This window comes from Equus caballus, chromosome 15 (genome assembly GCF_041296265.1).
Source record: "Equus caballus isolate H_3958 breed thoroughbred chromosome 15, TB-T2T, whole genome shotgun sequence".
Taxonomy (NCBI): Eukaryota; Metazoa; Chordata; class Mammalia; order Perissodactyla; family Equidae; genus Equus; species Equus caballus.
This window is the reverse complement of record NC_091698.1, coordinates 33,183,519-33,201,868: the sequence shown is the minus strand read 5'-3', so window position 1 is coordinate 33,201,868 and position 18,350 is coordinate 33,183,519. Positions and strand designations below refer to the sequence as shown.

At 46.1% G+C, this 18,350-nt stretch overlaps 1 protein-coding gene and 1 long non-coding RNA gene across 3 annotated transcripts in view; one reads left to right on the top strand and one right to left on the bottom strand.

The window, feature by feature from the left end:
• SMYD1 (SET and MYND domain containing 1) overlaps positions 1–13,232 on the top strand; it is a 43,984-nt gene extending 30,752 nt beyond the window's left edge. For both annotated transcript variants that reach the window (XM_001497790.5, XM_005599852.4), the window contains 4 exons: positions 4,348–4,440; positions 6,553–6,716; positions 7,701–7,869; positions 9,199–13,232. In XM_001497790.5, coding sequence (XP_001497840.2) covers positions 4,348–4,440; positions 6,553–6,716; positions 7,701–7,869; positions 9,199–9,357 — 585 coding nt within the window. In that variant the 3' untranslated portion in view covers positions 9,358–13,232. The remainder of the gene's footprint in view (positions 1–4,347; positions 4,441–6,552; positions 6,717–7,700; positions 7,870–9,198) is intronic.
• LOC138917825 (uncharacterized) lies at positions 516–7,642 on the bottom strand. Its single transcript, XR_011426332.1, has 3 exons — positions 7,533–7,642; positions 1,027–1,187; positions 516–697 (listed from the first exon to the last, which is right to left on the bottom strand). It is a non-coding gene; the product is annotated as an uncharacterized lncRNA (long non-coding RNA).
• Positions 13,233–18,350: the final 5,118 nt, after the last annotated feature.

The window sequence follows — 18,350 nt, the reverse complement described above, 5'->3', positions numbered from 1 at the left end:
TAAAAAGGATACATGCACTCACACACACACAGATCCATGCGCCCACGTGTGTGCAAGCATAGTCAGTACTGATACCACGACAGAAGTAGGAGGAGGAAGCTGTAAGCACCAGATCAAGGATGCTCGATGTGGAAAAGTTGAGAGTCATCCCTCCCACGCAGGATACAAAGCAGCTGGGACCCAAGGATTAACATGTTCTTTATAGGAACAACCTCCTTCTCACAGACTCAAAGGTTATGTATTCCAGGAAACGTGTATTGGCGTGTATCTGTGAGGCACTCAGCACAGTACTGCAGGGGCTGCAGAAAAGAATAAGCTACTGTGTCCACCCTCACCCCGACTTTCCAGAACCTGCGGGATAACGTGCGTCTTATCTGCAAGCCGGCCAGCTTTCCCTCCTGGTGCCTGGCCCTGAGCATTTGTTTTATATCTTGCTCCCACCACTACTTAATTTTTCTGTTAAGAGGCCAGACTCTCTTTTCTCCTTTCCAAAATTAAGTGAAACAACCATGTAGTCATCTCTCTAAATCTTATGATGTTTACTTGGCAGTTCCAATAGTTAAGTAGGTGATGTATGGCCCTTACTTCCTGTCCCTTCACTTTAGATATGCTGTTTCCAGCTGGTGACAATATGCCCACGTCTTCCTGTCTGAATTGCAGAGTTGGCATCTCTCTTGATATAAAAGATTGATGATTTCTGGGTTCAAAGCAAAAGATTTCTATTATTTTTATATCAAGTTGGTTTTCTCTATTAAAATAAACAAATAAAATAAAAATAACAAAAACATTGATGGGAAGAAAATTGAGTATAACTTTCTAAAAGCGAGTGTCTCCTAAGGCATACTAAAAGGCCATTATAATGTAGAAGAAGGGATACTGGAAGAAGAAGTAGGAGGCCAGTGTTCTAGTTCTGCCCTAAGACCCTGGATGTCTGAGCTTGGGCGAATTTCTTCCTTTTGGGCCTAAGTTTCCTCATCTGTAAGATGGCGAGTTGGACTAAATTATTAACAGTTCCTTCGAACTTACCTATCTATGATGTCAATGAAGTTGCTTTTCTTTCTTTTCCTGATAACGCCCTATCCCAGCCTGATAAGCCCCGCTCAGTGCACCAGCCTTTGTGACTCATCCTCAGACTTTCAACTGGCATCAAAATCCTTCCTGACTCCTTAATATACGTATATATAAACCTGGATAAAAATTAAAACCAAATGTTTAAAAGATGAGAAAATAACACCAAAACGTATAACATTCCCCTCAGTGGTAGCTTTGGACCCTCCTTGTTTAGGCGGCTTAGGTTTTTCTTTTTCTCTCTTTCCAGCCCTCACCCATGGTTTTCGTTATAGGAGTGTGACGATTTTTCAAGGTTGGGGAACCAGCATCCCTCTTTCCTCTGCCCGTCCTCTGCTGGCTCCTCCCACCTTCTCTAGTTCCTTCCCCTGCTCCACTGGCTCCTCCCCTGCACTCTCCCTCTCTCTTCCTCCCAGTTTTCTATTTATTTTGAAGCTCCTGGAGAGGAGAGTCTCTCTCTGCGGGGTGCCTTAAATCCTTTCTGCAGATCAGATTTTCCTGCCTTTACTCTGAAAAGCGGAGCCAAGTAGAGCAGCCCCATTTCCCTTCTCAGAACAGCTTTATCACATGTTGCATGTGTTAATTAACAACCTTCCAGCCAGGTTGTTTTGGGAACCTTGGCAGTTGCCCTCTTGAAAAAATTTGATTCACTTCCAGAGCTTAAAGTAATGCTCTTCCTTACAGCATCAAATTGAGCAAGACTTCTTTTCTTAGGAAGATTAGCCCTGAGCTAACTGCTGCCAATCCTCCTCTTTTTGCTGAGGAAGACTAGCCCTGAGCTAACATCCATGCCCATCTTCCTCTACTTTATGTGGGACGCCTACCACAGCATGGCGTGCTAAGCAGTGCCATGTCCACATCCGGGATCTGAACTGGTGAACCCCAGGCCTCCGAAGTGGAATGTGCACGCTTAACCCCTGTGCCACCAGGCTGGCCCCCAAGACTTTACTTAATGCCTAAGCACTTGCTATTCCCTGAATCTACCCTGCAAGCTACTGATTACTTCAGAAGATTCACTAAGAATTTTGAGTTTTAAAGATGATGGAACTTAGCAGATTAGAGGCTAGTGTTCATTAACTAGATGTGATTTTATGAGCCACTCCTTGGGCAACAGCTATGGATGAAATGAAAAACCTAGATTTGACAGATTGGTGGTATACCTCTAGACAGCCAGTCACAGACCTCTACACAACTGGGTGAGACTTGGACCCCCTCTTTCTTCTGTGCTTGATTCAAAAGGGGTTAGGAAAACAGACTTAGATAGAAGTGATTTGTCTGGAACCAAGACCTGATCTGAGTTAACAGAAGGCTAAGTAACACTCTGGGACTGGAAGGCAGGAGTCAGGGAGCCAGGCAGGAAGGCGGCCAGAAGCCAGAAATCTCAGCCAAATCAAAGGTCAAGACAGAGGTTAAGTCAGTAGTGAGACTTGCAAGCAGAAGTCACAGCGTTGATGGATGCATCGAGTTGGGGTCAGGCCACGGGACAAGTACAAGTAAACAAAGAAAAGCATTCCAGGGAGGCCCAGTTACAAAAGTCTATGGGAACGAGGCTAGTCAATATTGTAGGGATAGTCAAGAACTCTTCAGAAGCCAAAGTAGGTGAGGTAAGTAGAAGAATAAATATAATGCCCTCCTCCTTAGGAGATCCTGACCCAGAAGCAAGCTATCCTGGCCAGGAGCCTCTCATACGGCAAGATGGACACTGCAGAACGGGCTGAGGACAGCGGGGAGATTGAGGGCAGGTCCTGACCTCCGTTTATACGGGGGGTGTATTTTGATGGGAACAAATGCCCATCCTCTTGCTACTTTTTGAAAGTTTAGTGAAAGTGGCCTCACAAAGCAATGTAAGCAGCAAATCTAAATGGAACTGTTTATTCCAATTCCTTATAGTGAAAAAATTGAACAACTGGAGAACTGGTTAAGTGGATTATGCTAGCTTCATACACTGGAAAACTCTATAGTTATTACAAGTGGTGATATATTTTTATATTGATATAGGAAAATATCCATAATCTACTGAGTAAAAAAACCAGACTATAGATGGAAATATGATGCAATTCCACTTAAAAAAATATTTGATGCTATTGGCATCTACACACATATGCGTGTGTGCACATAGGACTGCAATTCAGCCAGCATGCGCTGACAAGGCCATGTAGACATACTCGCCGTTGATGGTCAGTGTCTATTCTGATTGGTCACTGCCTTTCCTGGAACAGTTGTTAAATATTTTAAGTATTATTGCCGTATACATTCATTAGAAAGTGTTCCTCAAAATGCCATGTCCATCTTTGGGTGGCTTCTGGGGATTTCTTCTTTTTTCTCCATAATTTTTCATATATTTTAATTTTTTACAGCTTCCATATGTCAATTTTACAGTCAGAATAAATTATAAAGTTATTTTCATTTTGGAAAAAAGTTTTATCAGATTTGCCTAAGCAAAAAAAAAAGTAAAAAATCAGAAAAGAGCTTCTGATATGGATAAGCATAGTAAGTAAACTTTTCCTTTGGATTTTGAGAAATTTGCCACTTTTTCTTCAAAATTATGGTGCCCTCATGGGTTTCTTAATTATGGTACTGCTTTGTTTTTGTTTTACAAGATCACTCGACTGCTCAGGCAAATGCAGTAAGCCTACTGAGTCTAGATTTCACCGAGACAGCTGACAAATTCTCTCATGGTATACTTTTGCTCAAGACAAGGAAATATGAACCGGATGCTAAGACTCTTAGAGGGTTTGCATGCCCATAGCCACAAGGGACCTCTTTAATGAACTCCAATGGCAAACTTGAGTTTTTGGTCAAGCCCTAAACCTCTGTCCTCAGCTCTGTCCTGGCCGGTATTTAAATCAATGACTTGAGTGAAGATGAAAATGCAAGGGCATGCCTATAGAATATGTGGTTGACTTGAAGTAAAGAGGAAGAATGGAAAATATTTTGGGTGATAGAATGAGAATCCAAAGTGCCAGAGAAAATACAACAGGGATCAGTGTCAGATTCTGCACTGGGGTCCAAAAGCCTGGGCATGAGCACAGGGTGGGGATGACTGGCTGGCAGCAAGGCTCTGGGGCTCGGTCAGTGGAAAACACAACATGAGTCAGAGCATGACGAGGGAGCTGGAAAAGTATAGGGATCTTCAGTAGCATTTACAGAAATGAAACATTCAGAATGAGGAAGACACTGATCCTGCACCACAATGAATGTGAAAGATGGCAGCAATTCAAAGATGCAATGGGTTGTCTCATGCAGGGATCTCTGACTCCATGTCCCTCCCTTTCCCAGCCCTCTCAGGATGTGGTGAAGGAGGTAGTACAATTCTCCAAGGATACTCTGGAAAAAATTGACAAGGCTCGAACTGAGGGTTTGTACCATGAGGTAAGAATTCATTTTTCTAGGGGATGGAAGTGGGGAGGAGGGCAGAAAGTTTGTCTAGTAAGGGAGAGAAATGGCCTGGGGTGAAGATGGGGAGGCTACCAAGCAGGTTGTTTTTCTGGAAGATGTCCCTTGGTTGAAACCATGACTCTTCTTGCCCTTAAGCCTTTAGCACCTCTTAGGGGTATGTTCAATCCACTGAAACTGGGTCTGTGGAGGGCACAGGCAGCCTGACAAATGTCCCTGGGGGATCTGTGATATCTCAGGTTGGCATCAGAGATAGATGACTGGACATGGCAGTGAGTTGCTTGCTTACCTAGAGTCAAACGCATGTCATGGCCACAGTTTCCAAGCTCTGCTAACTGAGCATTCAACCCTGGCTCTCGAAGCACTAGGAGTTCTCAACTGGCTGTACACTAGAATCATTGAAAAATCCTGACGCTCAGACCCTGCCCCAGGACAATTTCATCAGAATCTCTTGGGGTGGGACCCAGACGTCAGGATTTTTAAAGCTCTCAAGTGGTTTCAATATGCACCCTAAGTTGAGACCTACTGCCAAACACTGACCTGCAGAGCACTTTCATCGAATTCACCTAGGCAGCTTGTTAGAAAGACAGATTTCTGTGTCTCACCCCCTGAAATGTGATTCATCCGATCTGAAGCAGACTACAGGGACCATGAATCAGTATTTTTTCCCCAAGCTCTTTAAACAGCTCAGATGCGTAGCTGGGTTTGGATGCCCCTAGGGCATGGTAATGTGGGAGATTAATTTCTGTTCATTTCTGTCTGCGTTTCCCTTATCTTCATTCTCCTCCTTTATTCACTCACTCATTGCACATTTTTGAGCCCTTACTTGGGTGACCAAGACAAGACGTGCTCCTTGCCTCCTAGGAGTTCTGTCGGTGGGGCGAGACAGTCACATGAACAGAGTGTTATTGTACAGTAGGGAAAATCTATGTCAGAGGCACAAGGTAGGAGCTGGAGCAATCAGGAGGGCTCTGCTGTTTCTAATCTTTCGGCTTCTCTCCTCCTGTTCATTTCTCCTGTTTTCCATTAGAACTCGTCAGGTGTAGGAACAGGGCCAGGTGTAGGGGTTTAAGAAAGTTGTCTTCAGAATGGATTGATTGCCAAGCTACATTTTGCCACACCCCTCCCCAATCGCCTCATGGGCTTTTGGGAGAGTCTCAGGGCAAAATTAGTTTCCATTCATTTGAAATGGATAGAATTGTGTGATATTTCTCCCATGACAGCAGCAAGAAGGGAAGAAGAGGAGAACAATGAACAACTGAAATCTAGAGACCCTCTGACTTTGTAGGATGCAACCTAAGCCTATGTCTACACATGAATCAGTCGGAAAAGCCTGACTCCAAGCTGATCGGGGTCAGGCCCATCTTACTCCTCACCAGGACCAATGTGGCACCCTCCTGGGGGGTCTCCCAGCCTCCTGGGGGCCTCCCTCTCTGTCAATCCATCTTGCAAACTTCTATTAGGGTATGATTGTCCAACCTCACGGTGCATAAGGACCACCCAGGGGCATATACAGATGCCAAGGTCCCTCCCCGAGATAGTTGGTTTAAATTGGTCTGGGGTATGGTCCAGATATGGGTGTTTTTAAAAAGGCCTCCAGGTGATCCCAAGGCACAGCCAGGGTGCAGAATCACAGGAATGATGATGAAGATAAAGCTCGACTGCTTGGTTTGAATCCTTGCTCCATTGCTCACTACCTGTGTCACACGACAAACCACTTACCCTCTCTGGGCTTCAGGCTCCTCATCTGATAAAATGGGAATATGAGTAGTACCTATCTCATTGCATTGTTGTGAGAGTATCTACACCTATATCTATATATATCTTTCATAACTCCCTGTTACCTACTGACTTATGTATGAAAACTCCTCGTTCTTCCTTGTCAGCCGTATCTCCCTGTCTATCCCTACATCTTAGTCAAATAGAACCATTTTGCTATTAAATCATAAACAGGTGCTTTCCCACCTGTGTCAGCGATTTCCTCAACCTTAAAAGAATGAGTGTCCAATGTCGTTGTGATGCTCCCACGTGGGAATTAAGCACGTGCTCTGGTGCAATGGTAATGAACAGGGCCTGTGTCTCCTCTAGGTTGTGAAATTATGCCGGGAGTGCCTGCAGAAGCAGGAGCCAGTGTTTGCTGATACCAACCTCTACATGCTGCGGATACTGAGCATTGTTTCGGAGGTCCTCTCCTACCTTCAGGCCTTTGAGGAGGCCTCATACTACGCCAGGAAGATGGTGGATGGCTATATGTAGGTGACGATTCTGGGTCTCAGATAGTCTCCTGGAAATGTGTCTATGTATATATAACAGACGGCACACATGTTGCTGCCTCTCCTTTCTGCACCCACAGCAGGTGTCAGTATCAATCATGCTCCTTTTCACCATAGTGCTCAAGCAGTAATGACCAAATAATTGGAGTTCGTACTCGAGATGAAACCTGTTTGTCCTCCCTGATCTTTCTCAAATCCTCTAGCTCATCTATCACTTGGGTGACATCTTCTGCTTTTTAGTTCCTTAAAGCTAAATCAAGCTCGATTTTAAATACTTGAAAAGGTTTCCTCCCCTAACAATCAACACAGGCAATCCTGTGAGCTTTCTTTTATTATAAAAAAAAAAGAGAGAGATGTCAGCCATCCTTGCTTGTAAATTGTAAAATGCAGTGCCCTTGCCTTCCCTCTTGCCTTCTCTGTCCACAGTGGCATGTGAATTTGCATTTCTGGCCAAATGAGTAAGTTGGCACAAGAAGGTTCATTTTTTTGAGAGGATGGTCCTTATAAGCAAAATGTGGTAAACCTGTACAACCCGCTAAAAGGAAGCTCTGTTTGGAGGGTGCCAAGGAGGTGAAAATACAATTCTGTCCCAAGAACAGTCAAGTTTCTTTTTTCCCCCTGAATTTCCTATTGATTTCCAGGGAGAGGGCTGGATGCTCCTGGGGGCTCCCAGCTTCCTGTACTCGAGTTCAGAGTGCAGTCCTGCCCCCTTTTCCCCGAAAGGACTTGGCTCAGTGTTCTAGGTCAGAATCTCAGCTCTCACAGCCTCACTGAGTGGGGTGTTTGGCAACTCACCCCACCTCTCTGTGCCTCATTCCCCCCTCGATGGACTGCAGATGCCTCACGGCACTGGTGGGAGAGCAGATGGACTTAATCAATGAGGGTACTTTGTAAGTTGTCAAATTCTGTGCAGATGTAAGGAAGGATGGGATTGTATTGAGATCATTTGTTATGCCCCTACAGGAAGCTGTACCACCCCAACAATGCCCAGCTGGGCATGGCTGTGATGCGCGCAGGGCTGACCAACTGGCATGCTGGTAACATAGAGGTGGGGCATGGGATGATTTGCAAAGCCTACGCCATTCTCCTGGTGACACATGGACCCTCCCACCCAATCACCAAGGACTTAGAGGCAAGTGGCATCTCAGGTCTGGGCCTCTCTGCCTTGTCTGAGCTCTCTGAGGATGAGAGCTGAGTTCTAGGCTCTGCTTTTGGAAAGCCCATCGATTGCCAGCTAGACCAGAAGGGAATTCAGAACTACTTTAGCCCGCTCTCCTTGTTTTACATATGAAGAAACTGAGGCCCAGGGAAGAGGAGTAATCTGTCCATAGTCACCTAGTGAGCGGATGACAAAGCTGGGACTTGGACCTGAGATACTCCAAGCTTGGACTGAGAAAACCTAAACAATGGCGTGTGCCCCCATGTGTGCAGCCAGGTACATTAGAAACTGTGCTACATAGAGTAGAGTTGGGGAGCACAGGCTCTGGAATCAGGCTGTCGGGACTGAATTCCAGCTTCACCACTTTCTAGCTGTGTGACTGCAAACATTGAATGTATGGGCCTCAGTCTCCTCATCAGCAAAATGGAAAAGAAGGATAGGGTTGTGACGAGGGTTCAGTAAGTTAAAGGGCGAATAGCACTTAGAACAGTGCCTGGTAAATGGCCAGCTCTTAATGGCTGCTGGTTTCCTTTGTGCTTTAAAGGGCTGGCTCATTTAAGAGTGACCGAGGTCAAAGGACTATCCTCAGGCAGTGTAGGAGAGGGAAAGAGGACAGACTTTGGTGTCATAAAATGTATGAGAAGACTAACTGTATATCTAGTATATTAAGCTTGTCGAAGGCAGAGTCTTTGTCATCTTATTCTCTCTGTACCCTCAGCCCCTCAATAATGTCTGGCCCATGATAAATATTTCTTGAATGGACGTATGGGAGAATGAGGGCTTTTCTACGGGTCACACACTATAATCTTCCCAGCCCATCGTAAAGTACAAAGGAATCTCATCCATTTCACTTGTGGGAAAACTGAGGGCTGAAGGGATTAAGTCACTTGCCTACTAAGGTCCCACGACCTTAGGTGAGACTTCAGTGCAGGAGGCAGCGTTCAAATCCAGGTACCCACTTGGCAGTTCCTGAGACCATTCTCTGCTGAGAACAATCCTTCAAGCTACTTTCTCAGGGGTCTCACTCCCTCTCCTAAAAAACTGAGCCCCCTTCCAGGACATTAGGCCCCCAGGGGATGAGTGTGTGTGTGTGACAGAGTGTGTGTCTGTGTGTGAGCGCATATATGTTTGTGAGTGTGTATCCTCTAAAGGGGTACAGTTGAATCTTGGTGACTGGGCATCATTTATTCCCTTTCCAAAAGGGCCATTTGTCTGCCCTTTCCAAAAGGGCCAAGCTAGGTCAGGGACCAACATGTCCTGGGGGCTTGTCATCACTGTTTATGGTGTATATGCATCCCACAGGCCATGCGGGTGCAGACGGAGATGGAGCTGCGCATGTTCCGCCAGAACGAGTTCATGTACCACAAGATGCGTGAGGCCGCCCTGAACAACCAGCCCATGCAGGTCATGGCCGAGCCCAGCAATGAGCCAGCCCCAGCTCTGTTCCATAAGAAGCAGTGAGGACCTGCCTGGTGGGGGAGGGGCGCTGTGGCTGGGGAATGGGAAAACATTCTGGAGTGGTGGGCTTCTGGGGAGACCCTTGATGAGGAAGTCAGAGTAACACTCAACCTTGTTGCTGTGGGAAGATACTGTTCTGTGTTCCTCAGTGTCATTTTGGTTTATTTCAATTTGGTTCAGTTCAATTTAACTCTATCCCAGCCCAGGCCAGCCCAGCCTAACTCACCCTACAAATGTTTATTTGGGCTGTAGGCCCTAGAGATAAAGAAGCTCCAAATGTGGCTGGGGAGGAAAGACATAAACACTTAAAGCACAGTGTTATAATAAATGCAATGGTAAACTATACGGAGAGAGGGGATGCAGTGGAGGGTGTGTGTCTTGTGTGTGTGTGTTTGTGTGTGTGTGTATGTGCAGTGGAGCGTCTCATGGAGGAGATGACATCTGAGCTGAGAGTGGCAGGTGCCTGGAGCCTTGGGTGGCTGCTCACCCATCTGTGTAGGTGTCTCTGCAGCTCCTGGTCTCACCCTTGGTCTGAAATAGGATTTGGCTGACAAGGATGGGTGATGTCCATTTCCCTCAGGTTAGCGTGGAAGAAGGGGCTGTGTTTGGGCCGTTTAGGTTCTACTCAGAGAACTGAAACCTCTTCAGAATGGTGAATATGCAGAAAGAGGTGAGGACTCAGTTTAAAGTCTAGGTTCCAAGTATTATTCTGAAACGACTTCTAGAACACAGAGAGAGAATGTCTCCTTTCCCCACGCTCACTGCCAAGCCTTGTGGTTCCCTGTGATGTGGGGGCTACTTGGACAATATCTGAGATTTTTCTGGCTATTGGCCTACTAGGATTGAACAAGTCTTTTCAGGGTGAAGCTGAGGGAGAAACTTGGAATCACGCATACCTGATTACCACAGGTCCAGCAGAATTGGCCTTTGGGCGTTTTATTTGGTTACACGTGCCTGGGGGTCTTAGTAGCTTAGACTTCATCATTGGCCCCCAGTAAATCTCTATTCTTAGTAATGAATAATTATGACTTCCCTTGCTTAATTTCTTTCACTGTCTGTGCCCTGGGGCCTCTGCTCTTCTCACCAGAGGGGACATCTAATCTGGACTCTGCACACCTACGTTAGGATCCATTTGGTGTGTGACCAACTTGCTCTCATGGCCTGAAACCTGCTATGGTTTCCATCCAAAAGTGAGGGTCTTGGTAATCAACCAGTCTGGTTGTCCTGTTGTCTTCTGGGATCCCAAGCTTCTCACCAGTGTTTTGGGGGATCCTGGAGCAAAGCTCTCCATTTGGGGGAGTGTCACAAAGTTTTCTTTACCACCAGGGGCCACTCTTGACCCCAGAGCTCTAGCTAACATCTTGAAGTCAAGTGATCCCACCAAGGCCCCATATTTTCATCTCTGCCTAGAGCATTCTCCCCCTTTTATCATCAGAATAACCCACTGCATCCCTGTGAACGTGTCCAGTGGCTCTGCAAATGTGCCAAAAACTTTGTCCAAAAACTCTGCAAACGTGCCACCTCTTTGCAAAATACTTGCACCTGGCATTTGGCTCTTCTTTGAGGATATTTGCTTCTCTAGAAGATTTCACAGGAAGACCGACAAGTAGACCGACAGGTCTTCAGGTCTTCCAAGCCCCCAAACTACAGGCCGAGACATGGCACCAGCCTTCTCCCAGGGATCCAACTGGCACATTGAAATGATCGTTCTTATACCCTCGTATATAGCCTTCCCCCAAACCCTCTTCCCTTCTTTGTCACTGTTGTCTGCCAATCACTGGTCATTCCTCCATATTCACGATCTTGTTTTTTCTCCCCTCTCCCTCAAATTTGGTGTTTTTGAAGTCTGCTTACATGAATCATCTAATTCTCTTGCTTCACATACTCTTTACTTACTCAATTCCAGGTGCCTTTCCATTTTCTCCATTAACTCTCTCCTGGCCACACCCTGGACACTCATCACTCATTATTTCTCCATCTTTGAAGGCTAACTTTCTGGTCATTGTTTCCACCTTTTCACCTCTGTCCCTTTTCTCCAACCCAAATTACTATATGGCCCCTGTATACTCTAGAGTCTCACCCTCCTCCTCAGTTTGTCAGCCTTCCTTCCTTTTTGCCCACTCTCTCTCTCCCTGCCTGGCAGACTCCCAACCCTGGGTTAATTCACCTGTCTTGTTTTTCCTCTGCTGCATCTGGAGGTGCTGAGTACAGAAAGGGAAGACAGCACCTCTCTGAACACAGGCCCCTCTATGGACTCCCCCTGTGGACCCTCCCTCTATGGACACTCAGCTGGCCTTTGGGTACAGCCCGGAGGTGCTTCATGTGCCTCTCATTGAGTCTTGCCCTTTTTCCCAGGAGCTATTTCAGGCCTTCACTTCTGTCTTTGAGTCTTTTGCTTTCAGCAGAACCTCATCTCCTACTTTATGGAGAGTATAGAAGCCAGAACATGGGATTCCCTCAATTTCCTCTTCCACGCATGGCACCAGCCTTCAGAGCATGTTGCGTCTGTGCTCATCCTTGCCTCCCCTCCTTCTCACACCAATGGAACAGGAGCCCCTCTCCTCCTCCAAAGCTAAACTCACCACCTGTGCTCTGGAGCCCTTCCCCTCCTATATCCTCAGGGCCTTGCTTTACCCATTATTCATTCTCCACCCTGGATCCTTGACATTTCTCTGTCCACTGGCTTCTTCAATGCAGTCAATAAACTTGCTGGAGACTCTTTGATTGTAATCTTCACAGCTGTGTTTCTTTTTAAATGATTTGTCTCTCAAAGTTGTTACTTGCCTTTCTTCACTTTCCATTTCTTCCTGAACCCACTGAACGCTGGCCTTCTGAGCGTCGCTAAAATGGCTCTTACCAAGGTCAACTCTACTGGATACTTTTCAGTCCTTGTGTTGTTTGGCTTTTCTGCGTCAGTTGACAGTCCCAGCCCTTGATTTCTGGGACACCACTTCCTTGTGATGATCCTCTGATGTGGTTTCTCAGTCTTCTTCTCTGGCCCTGTTTCTCTGCCTGCCCTCGTAGGTTGGCATTTCCTGGAGTTGGTTTATTTCTTCCAGTCACTCTTGGTTCATTCTCATCTCTCTCTGCACACACTCCCTGCATGAGCTCAGCCAGGCCCTTTATTTAATCACCCCTTGAGGCTGTTATTTTTAAATTTGTATTCCCCGACCTTGCTCTTGAGTTCTTGCCCCACACACCCTCTCGAACAATCTGCAGCGACACCAAACTCAGCATGTACAAAGTGAAACGCTTTCTCTTTCCTTTCTCCCTCCCCCTCCATCTGTTCCTGCTCAGCACACCAGCTGAGAACTCCTGACTTCTGCTCTAGTTGCTTCTCAAGTCTCTATTGTAGCCTACACTTTAGTCAAACCCACTCACTTACCGGTCCCTGAGTGACCCATGTTCTCCTGTGCCTCTCTTTGAATTTCAAAACATTCTACTTAAAATGCCTGCAAATTGCCGACTCCTAATCATCTTTCAACATCCCGTTTGGAAATCACTGCTTCCGTGAAGCCCTCCCTGAGTGCCTTAGATTCAGCTGGCTGCCTGTCTGAGTCCTCGTCTTACTCTTGAAGCCCCATCATAACACTCTCCTCATGGCCTTTGAATTGCCCTTTTACTTGTCTGCCTCCTCCACCAGATTGTGAGCTCCTGGAGGGCAGGAGCTCTGGCCCTTCGTCCATCTTTCTATCCCCAGAACCTGGCACAGGTCCTGGAACTTAGCAGGTGCTCAGATAATGTGTGTTGAACGAATGAATGAAAAAGTGAATGAATTTGCTTATCTCAGAACAGAAAAGACCTGTAACTGTGTATTTTGAGTTTTTATGTTACAGCAGTCAACAAAGGCCATTAAATTCTCTGTGTTTCCAAGAAAATATGTGTGGCTTCTTTCTTTCTGACAATCTCTTTAGAATGGTGCTGTCTAATAGAACTTTCTATGATAATGGAAATGTGTTATATCTGTGTTGTCCAGTATAGTACGCACTAGTGACATGTGACCATTGGGCACTTGAAATCAGTCCACTATGAGTAAGGAACTGAATTTTTAATTTTATTTAATTTCAATTTAAATAGCCAGTGTGGCTACTGGCTACTCTATTAGTGCAGTGTTAGAGAGCACTTTAGTACAGTTTTAAAAATTATGGACACTGAGACAAATTGTTTAAGTTCATATCTCAGTGCTCCTAAAATTAGCCGAATGACCTTGGACTGGTTATTTCACCCTTGCCTCAGTTTCCTCATTTCTACCTATCATGTAGAGTTGCTATGAGAATTAGATTTTTTAAAGGTAAAGCACTTAGAGCAGTGCCTGGCCCATCGGAAGTGCTCCATGAGCATTCCAACCATGCTTCTGTTGGGGTGGTCCTTCTCCTAATCAAAAAGTGAAGCGAAGGGTAGAGACAAGCAGTGGTGTGTATGCCAGCTCTCACCGGCTCAGGAGAGCCAACTGTGCACAACTCTTCCCAACTCTGCATTTATCAACATCACATGAATAGCTTGACATTAGCCACGGTGGGAATATTTACGCCAAGACACTTGGCTTAACTTTAGAAGAATACATTAATCCGTAGGGTTGTCAATCTATAAAAATAGGATTTGCTACATGGGAGTAACAGAACAGATACTTAGAAAGCTGATCAAAGAAATCTTTATGTAAACTGGGGTGAAATCTGTGTTCTAAGACCTCTACCCCTCATGGCCATGCCAAACAAGGCCAAGGCCTCTGATTACTACCCTTCAGACTAAGCCACTTGCCCACCGCACCACCCATGTATTGACAGCCGCATGTATTAAAGGCCAGATATAGCCACTGCCTGGGCGATTTGCTCAAGGTTTGCTTCTCTAAAGGAGGCAGAAGGGAATCCATATAGTTGGGGCAAACAGCAGAGAGAATAGCATGTTTCTGAGGGCAGTCAGAGTCCAAGCTTTTGGACCAAGGTGTGCACAGTTGTGGATGATAACATCCAATGTGTGAAGACAAACAGCCCTTCTGGAAGCTCTCTTGTCCCCTCCTGGCTGAGCATTACGTACACATTGCCCAGTCTCACATTGCCCAGGAGGACCTCATCAGTCTCAGAGAAGCACAGTATGCGGCATGACCGCAGGCCACTGTTTGGGTCCACTAACTCTGGCACGAACACAGTCCTCATTATCAGCCTCGGCCTCCCCAGCCTTGCGTGGCTTGCTCTGAGAACCTTCTGGTCCAGGCACAGTGCTGCAGTTTCCCAGATGTCTTTAAGAGTTGTGTTTGTTGCCTATTGTTGCTGTAACAAATTACCATACACCTAGTGGCTTCAAACAACACAGATTTATTATTTTATAGTTCTGGAGGTCAGAAATCCAAAATGGGTCTCACAGGGCTAAAATCAAGGTGTCGGCAGACCCGGGTTCCTTCTGGAGGCTCTAGGAGAAGAGTTTCTTTCTTGCTTCTTCCTGCTTCTGAAAACTTCTTCTAGAATGCCCACTGTTCTTGGTTTGTGACCCCCAGTTAACAATCACATCACTCCTGCCTTGTGATTCCATTGGGCCTACCAGGATAATCCAGGACAATCTTCTCAAATCAAGGTCCTTACCTTAATCACATCTGTAAAATCCCTTTTACCATGGACAGTAACGTATTCACAGGTCCAGGGGTCAGCACGTGGGCATCTTTGGAGGCCATCCTTCAGCCTACCACAGCAGACTTGCTATCAAGCCCTCAGTCTAGTCATGCAGGCACAACTACAAGGCTCTGAACAGTAGACTTGGGCCTTGAATCCTGATTTCCAGGCTCCAGGAGAATGAATTTTCCCATACGTCACACTAACAGCCATGTCCAGTTTGCCTTCTTTTCTTCCCACTTCACCGAGACAGGGTTTGTAAGTTCTCACTTAGTCAACCACAGCCCTGTCTTCACTCCTTCCCTTCTGCTCACGTGTCCTGGGCAGGTGGTATGTGTAGAACCCCTTTGTAGACCCGGCACCTTCCTGAGTATAACAAAGAGCTGGGGAAGTGCTGGGAACTACAGTTTGAATCGGCAGATAGAATTCCAGATATGTGGTTTGTGTCCTTCGGTGGCGCTCACATTTGGCCTTGTAGGACGGTTCTTTGCACTTTATTCACTGCCTGTCTCATTAGAGTATATGTTTCCTAAGGGGAAGGATTTTGCCTTACTCCTGATGGTAGGCACTTCATACTCAACCCGTTTACACCTGAGCTCATCATTTCCCTCCAGACCTCTGCTCCCCATCTCACCATCCACCTAGTTGTCCAATATCTGGGATATTATCTTAGATGCTTCCCTCTCCTTCACCCCCTGTAATGGGCTTCTGTAGGTTGTCTTTTCAGGCCAGCATCTCCCAGATTCTGATAAGAGTACCAACTCCTCCTCTAGAGACCCTCCTGTGTACCACGAAGTTCTTAGGGGGCTACTTAGGACAGATCAGTTCAGGACCCAGCCTGACGTACCACGGCACAGCATTTCCTGACACACCTGAGTGAGTCATCAATGCACCCTGAGTCAATGGTGTGCTGGTAAATATTTAACAACAATGTAGAGAACACCCTTGATTTGTAACATTTGCTGATTTCCCGGGTATAAATACTCCCACCATGGGCAATGTCAAGCTACCAAGCTGTATGTTGAGTTGGGAGTTGGTGCCAGCTGCCTCCAGCACACCACAGCATGTGACCCCAGCTAGGCAATCAGACCTGTGCCAGGGCCCTCTGAACTGGAGAAGGAGGAGTTCCTGCTCTTCTCTGCAAATACAAGCTCTCAATTTGTGACCCCGGAGGTGCTGGTATTCTTGCTCCCTGATCTTTGGGAAATTCTGAGAGAACATAGCTGGCATTGTGGGAGAAAAGGAAGTTGATAAGGAGAGAGAAGTATTGATGACATTGTTGTAAGGCTTTGAATTCACCTGTTCTTTCCAGTTACATGAATCAGTGAGCCACATATTCCCCCCTTTAATTATGGCCCAAACCAGTTTAAGTGGGTTTCTCTCACTTGCAACTAACGGAGTTCCCATTGTGCTAGCTTATCTCCATCTACCCCCTACATCCCCTCTCCACCTGTCTCTGCCCTGCTCTGTGCCCAGAAAGGCTGACCTCTGCTTGCTTGTTCAGCCAATGCGAGGCACCGGCAGCAGATGGGAAGACAGAAGAGTGAGGTGGGGTGTTATTCCCCACCACACCCTCTCTTCCCTGCCACCTCCCTGCTTAACCAGGGTGCAGCCCCTGCTCAGTCGCTCTCCAATGGCTCCAGCTCTCACTGAGCTCTAGTAACACTCTCCCCACATTGCCCTTCAGGCCTACAGGTGGTAATGGCTTTCTGTGGTTGCTAGTCTCTGGATGCCTCACCTACCTTGTGGGCTCCCTTTACTCAAACCACACCTTTGTAAATAGTGCGTTCATTAAAATCTCAGCAGGAGAAGCCTTTGAGCGAGCTTTATTTCCTGTTGATACGTCCTTGACATGTATCTTTCTAATGTACTTCTCACATCTAATCACTATTGAATCACCATTGATTCGCATTCCTAAATGCTCTTGAACCTTTTCTACCTTGCTCCATCCTCACAGTTACTGCCTTGGTTCGGGCCTCCAACATCTCTTGTCTGGACCATTGCTGCAGTTTCTTAATGGTCTCTGGATTCAGCCTTGGCCCTTCCCATTGATCCTCGACACCAGGGCCAAAATAATTTTTCTAAGAGTGTATTTAGGATCAGGTTACTCTTGTAGCTGAAAGCCCTTCAATGATTCCACACTGTCTCCAGGGTCGAGTCCAAACTCCTTACCAGAGTAAAAGGATATTCATGACAGAGACTCTACGTCCCTTCTCTGCCTTGTCTCTTGCCAAGCCCCCATTTATACCCCACCTCTCTGCCAAGCAAATACCCTTGGATGCTTTGAGAGTTGGCCAAAAGGTCACCTCCTCTGAGACATTTTCCTAGGCAGGCAGGGTCTGGAGCTTGTACACACTGACGTCATGGTGCGGATCATACTGTTGCCGTTATGGATTATGGGTTAGTCTCCTCCCTAGACAGCCAGTCTCCCGAGGATCATTGTCTCCTCCGAGCTTAACACTGCCCAGCCTTGATTTGGCTGAATGAGGCCAGGCTGTGTGGAGAAGACACATTTAATCCTATGTCTCTATGTTTTTCTAGGAAGAAATACTAGGAAATCATGGGATGGTCAACATGTCTCTAGTATATACAGAAAAAGTGTTCCCAAGATTGAATATAGACTAAATTAGATACCCCCTTAAAAAAAATCGCTTTCTTTACGCTAATGGGAATCAGTTAAAAAAGAAAAAAACACCCAGCAATGTTTCCTTTTTTTGTGACTATAGACTCCAAAAACTGACTCTTTACAAATCAATCGACTCTCACAGGGAAGGAGCACCCTCTGTTAGTGGGGTGCTCACAGGACAGGTGGCGAGGAGGAGGAAAGGTCAGGAGGGAAGAGGGGTCCAGGTAAAAATAGCTGATGCTGTCAACAGCTGTTTATTCAATTTATTTAAAGCAGGCTTCAGACCCAAAGTTCTCTGGGCACCTGTACACAATCCAAATTCAGCATTTAAAATGAATTCTCCTTTTCAGGCAGAAACCTACAAACAATCCCCTCCCAAACCCAGAGTTGTTCCCAGTTAAGAAGAGGCTTTGGGAATTTTGTCAGGTCCCTAGAGGCTTGTTTCTACTACTTTCTTCCACCTGTGGCTTGAGAGTCAAAGGGCCTCAGTTCCCCCATTTATCAGCTGGGTGGTCCTGAGCAAACCTCTTCTCCTCTCTGTGCCTCTCCATCTGCTCACAGAGGTTCTGGCATCACAGGGTTTCTGCTAAACATCTGAATGTCAAACCCAACTGCAGTTCCCTGAGGAATCTGAGTGGCAGTAATGATATGCTTCATTTGAATGGCACTTGCATTATTTCATGGGATCCTTAGAAAAGCCACAAGAGAAGGTATTGTATCACCTATTTCACAGATGAGAAAACTATTGAAAAATCATGGATTGATTT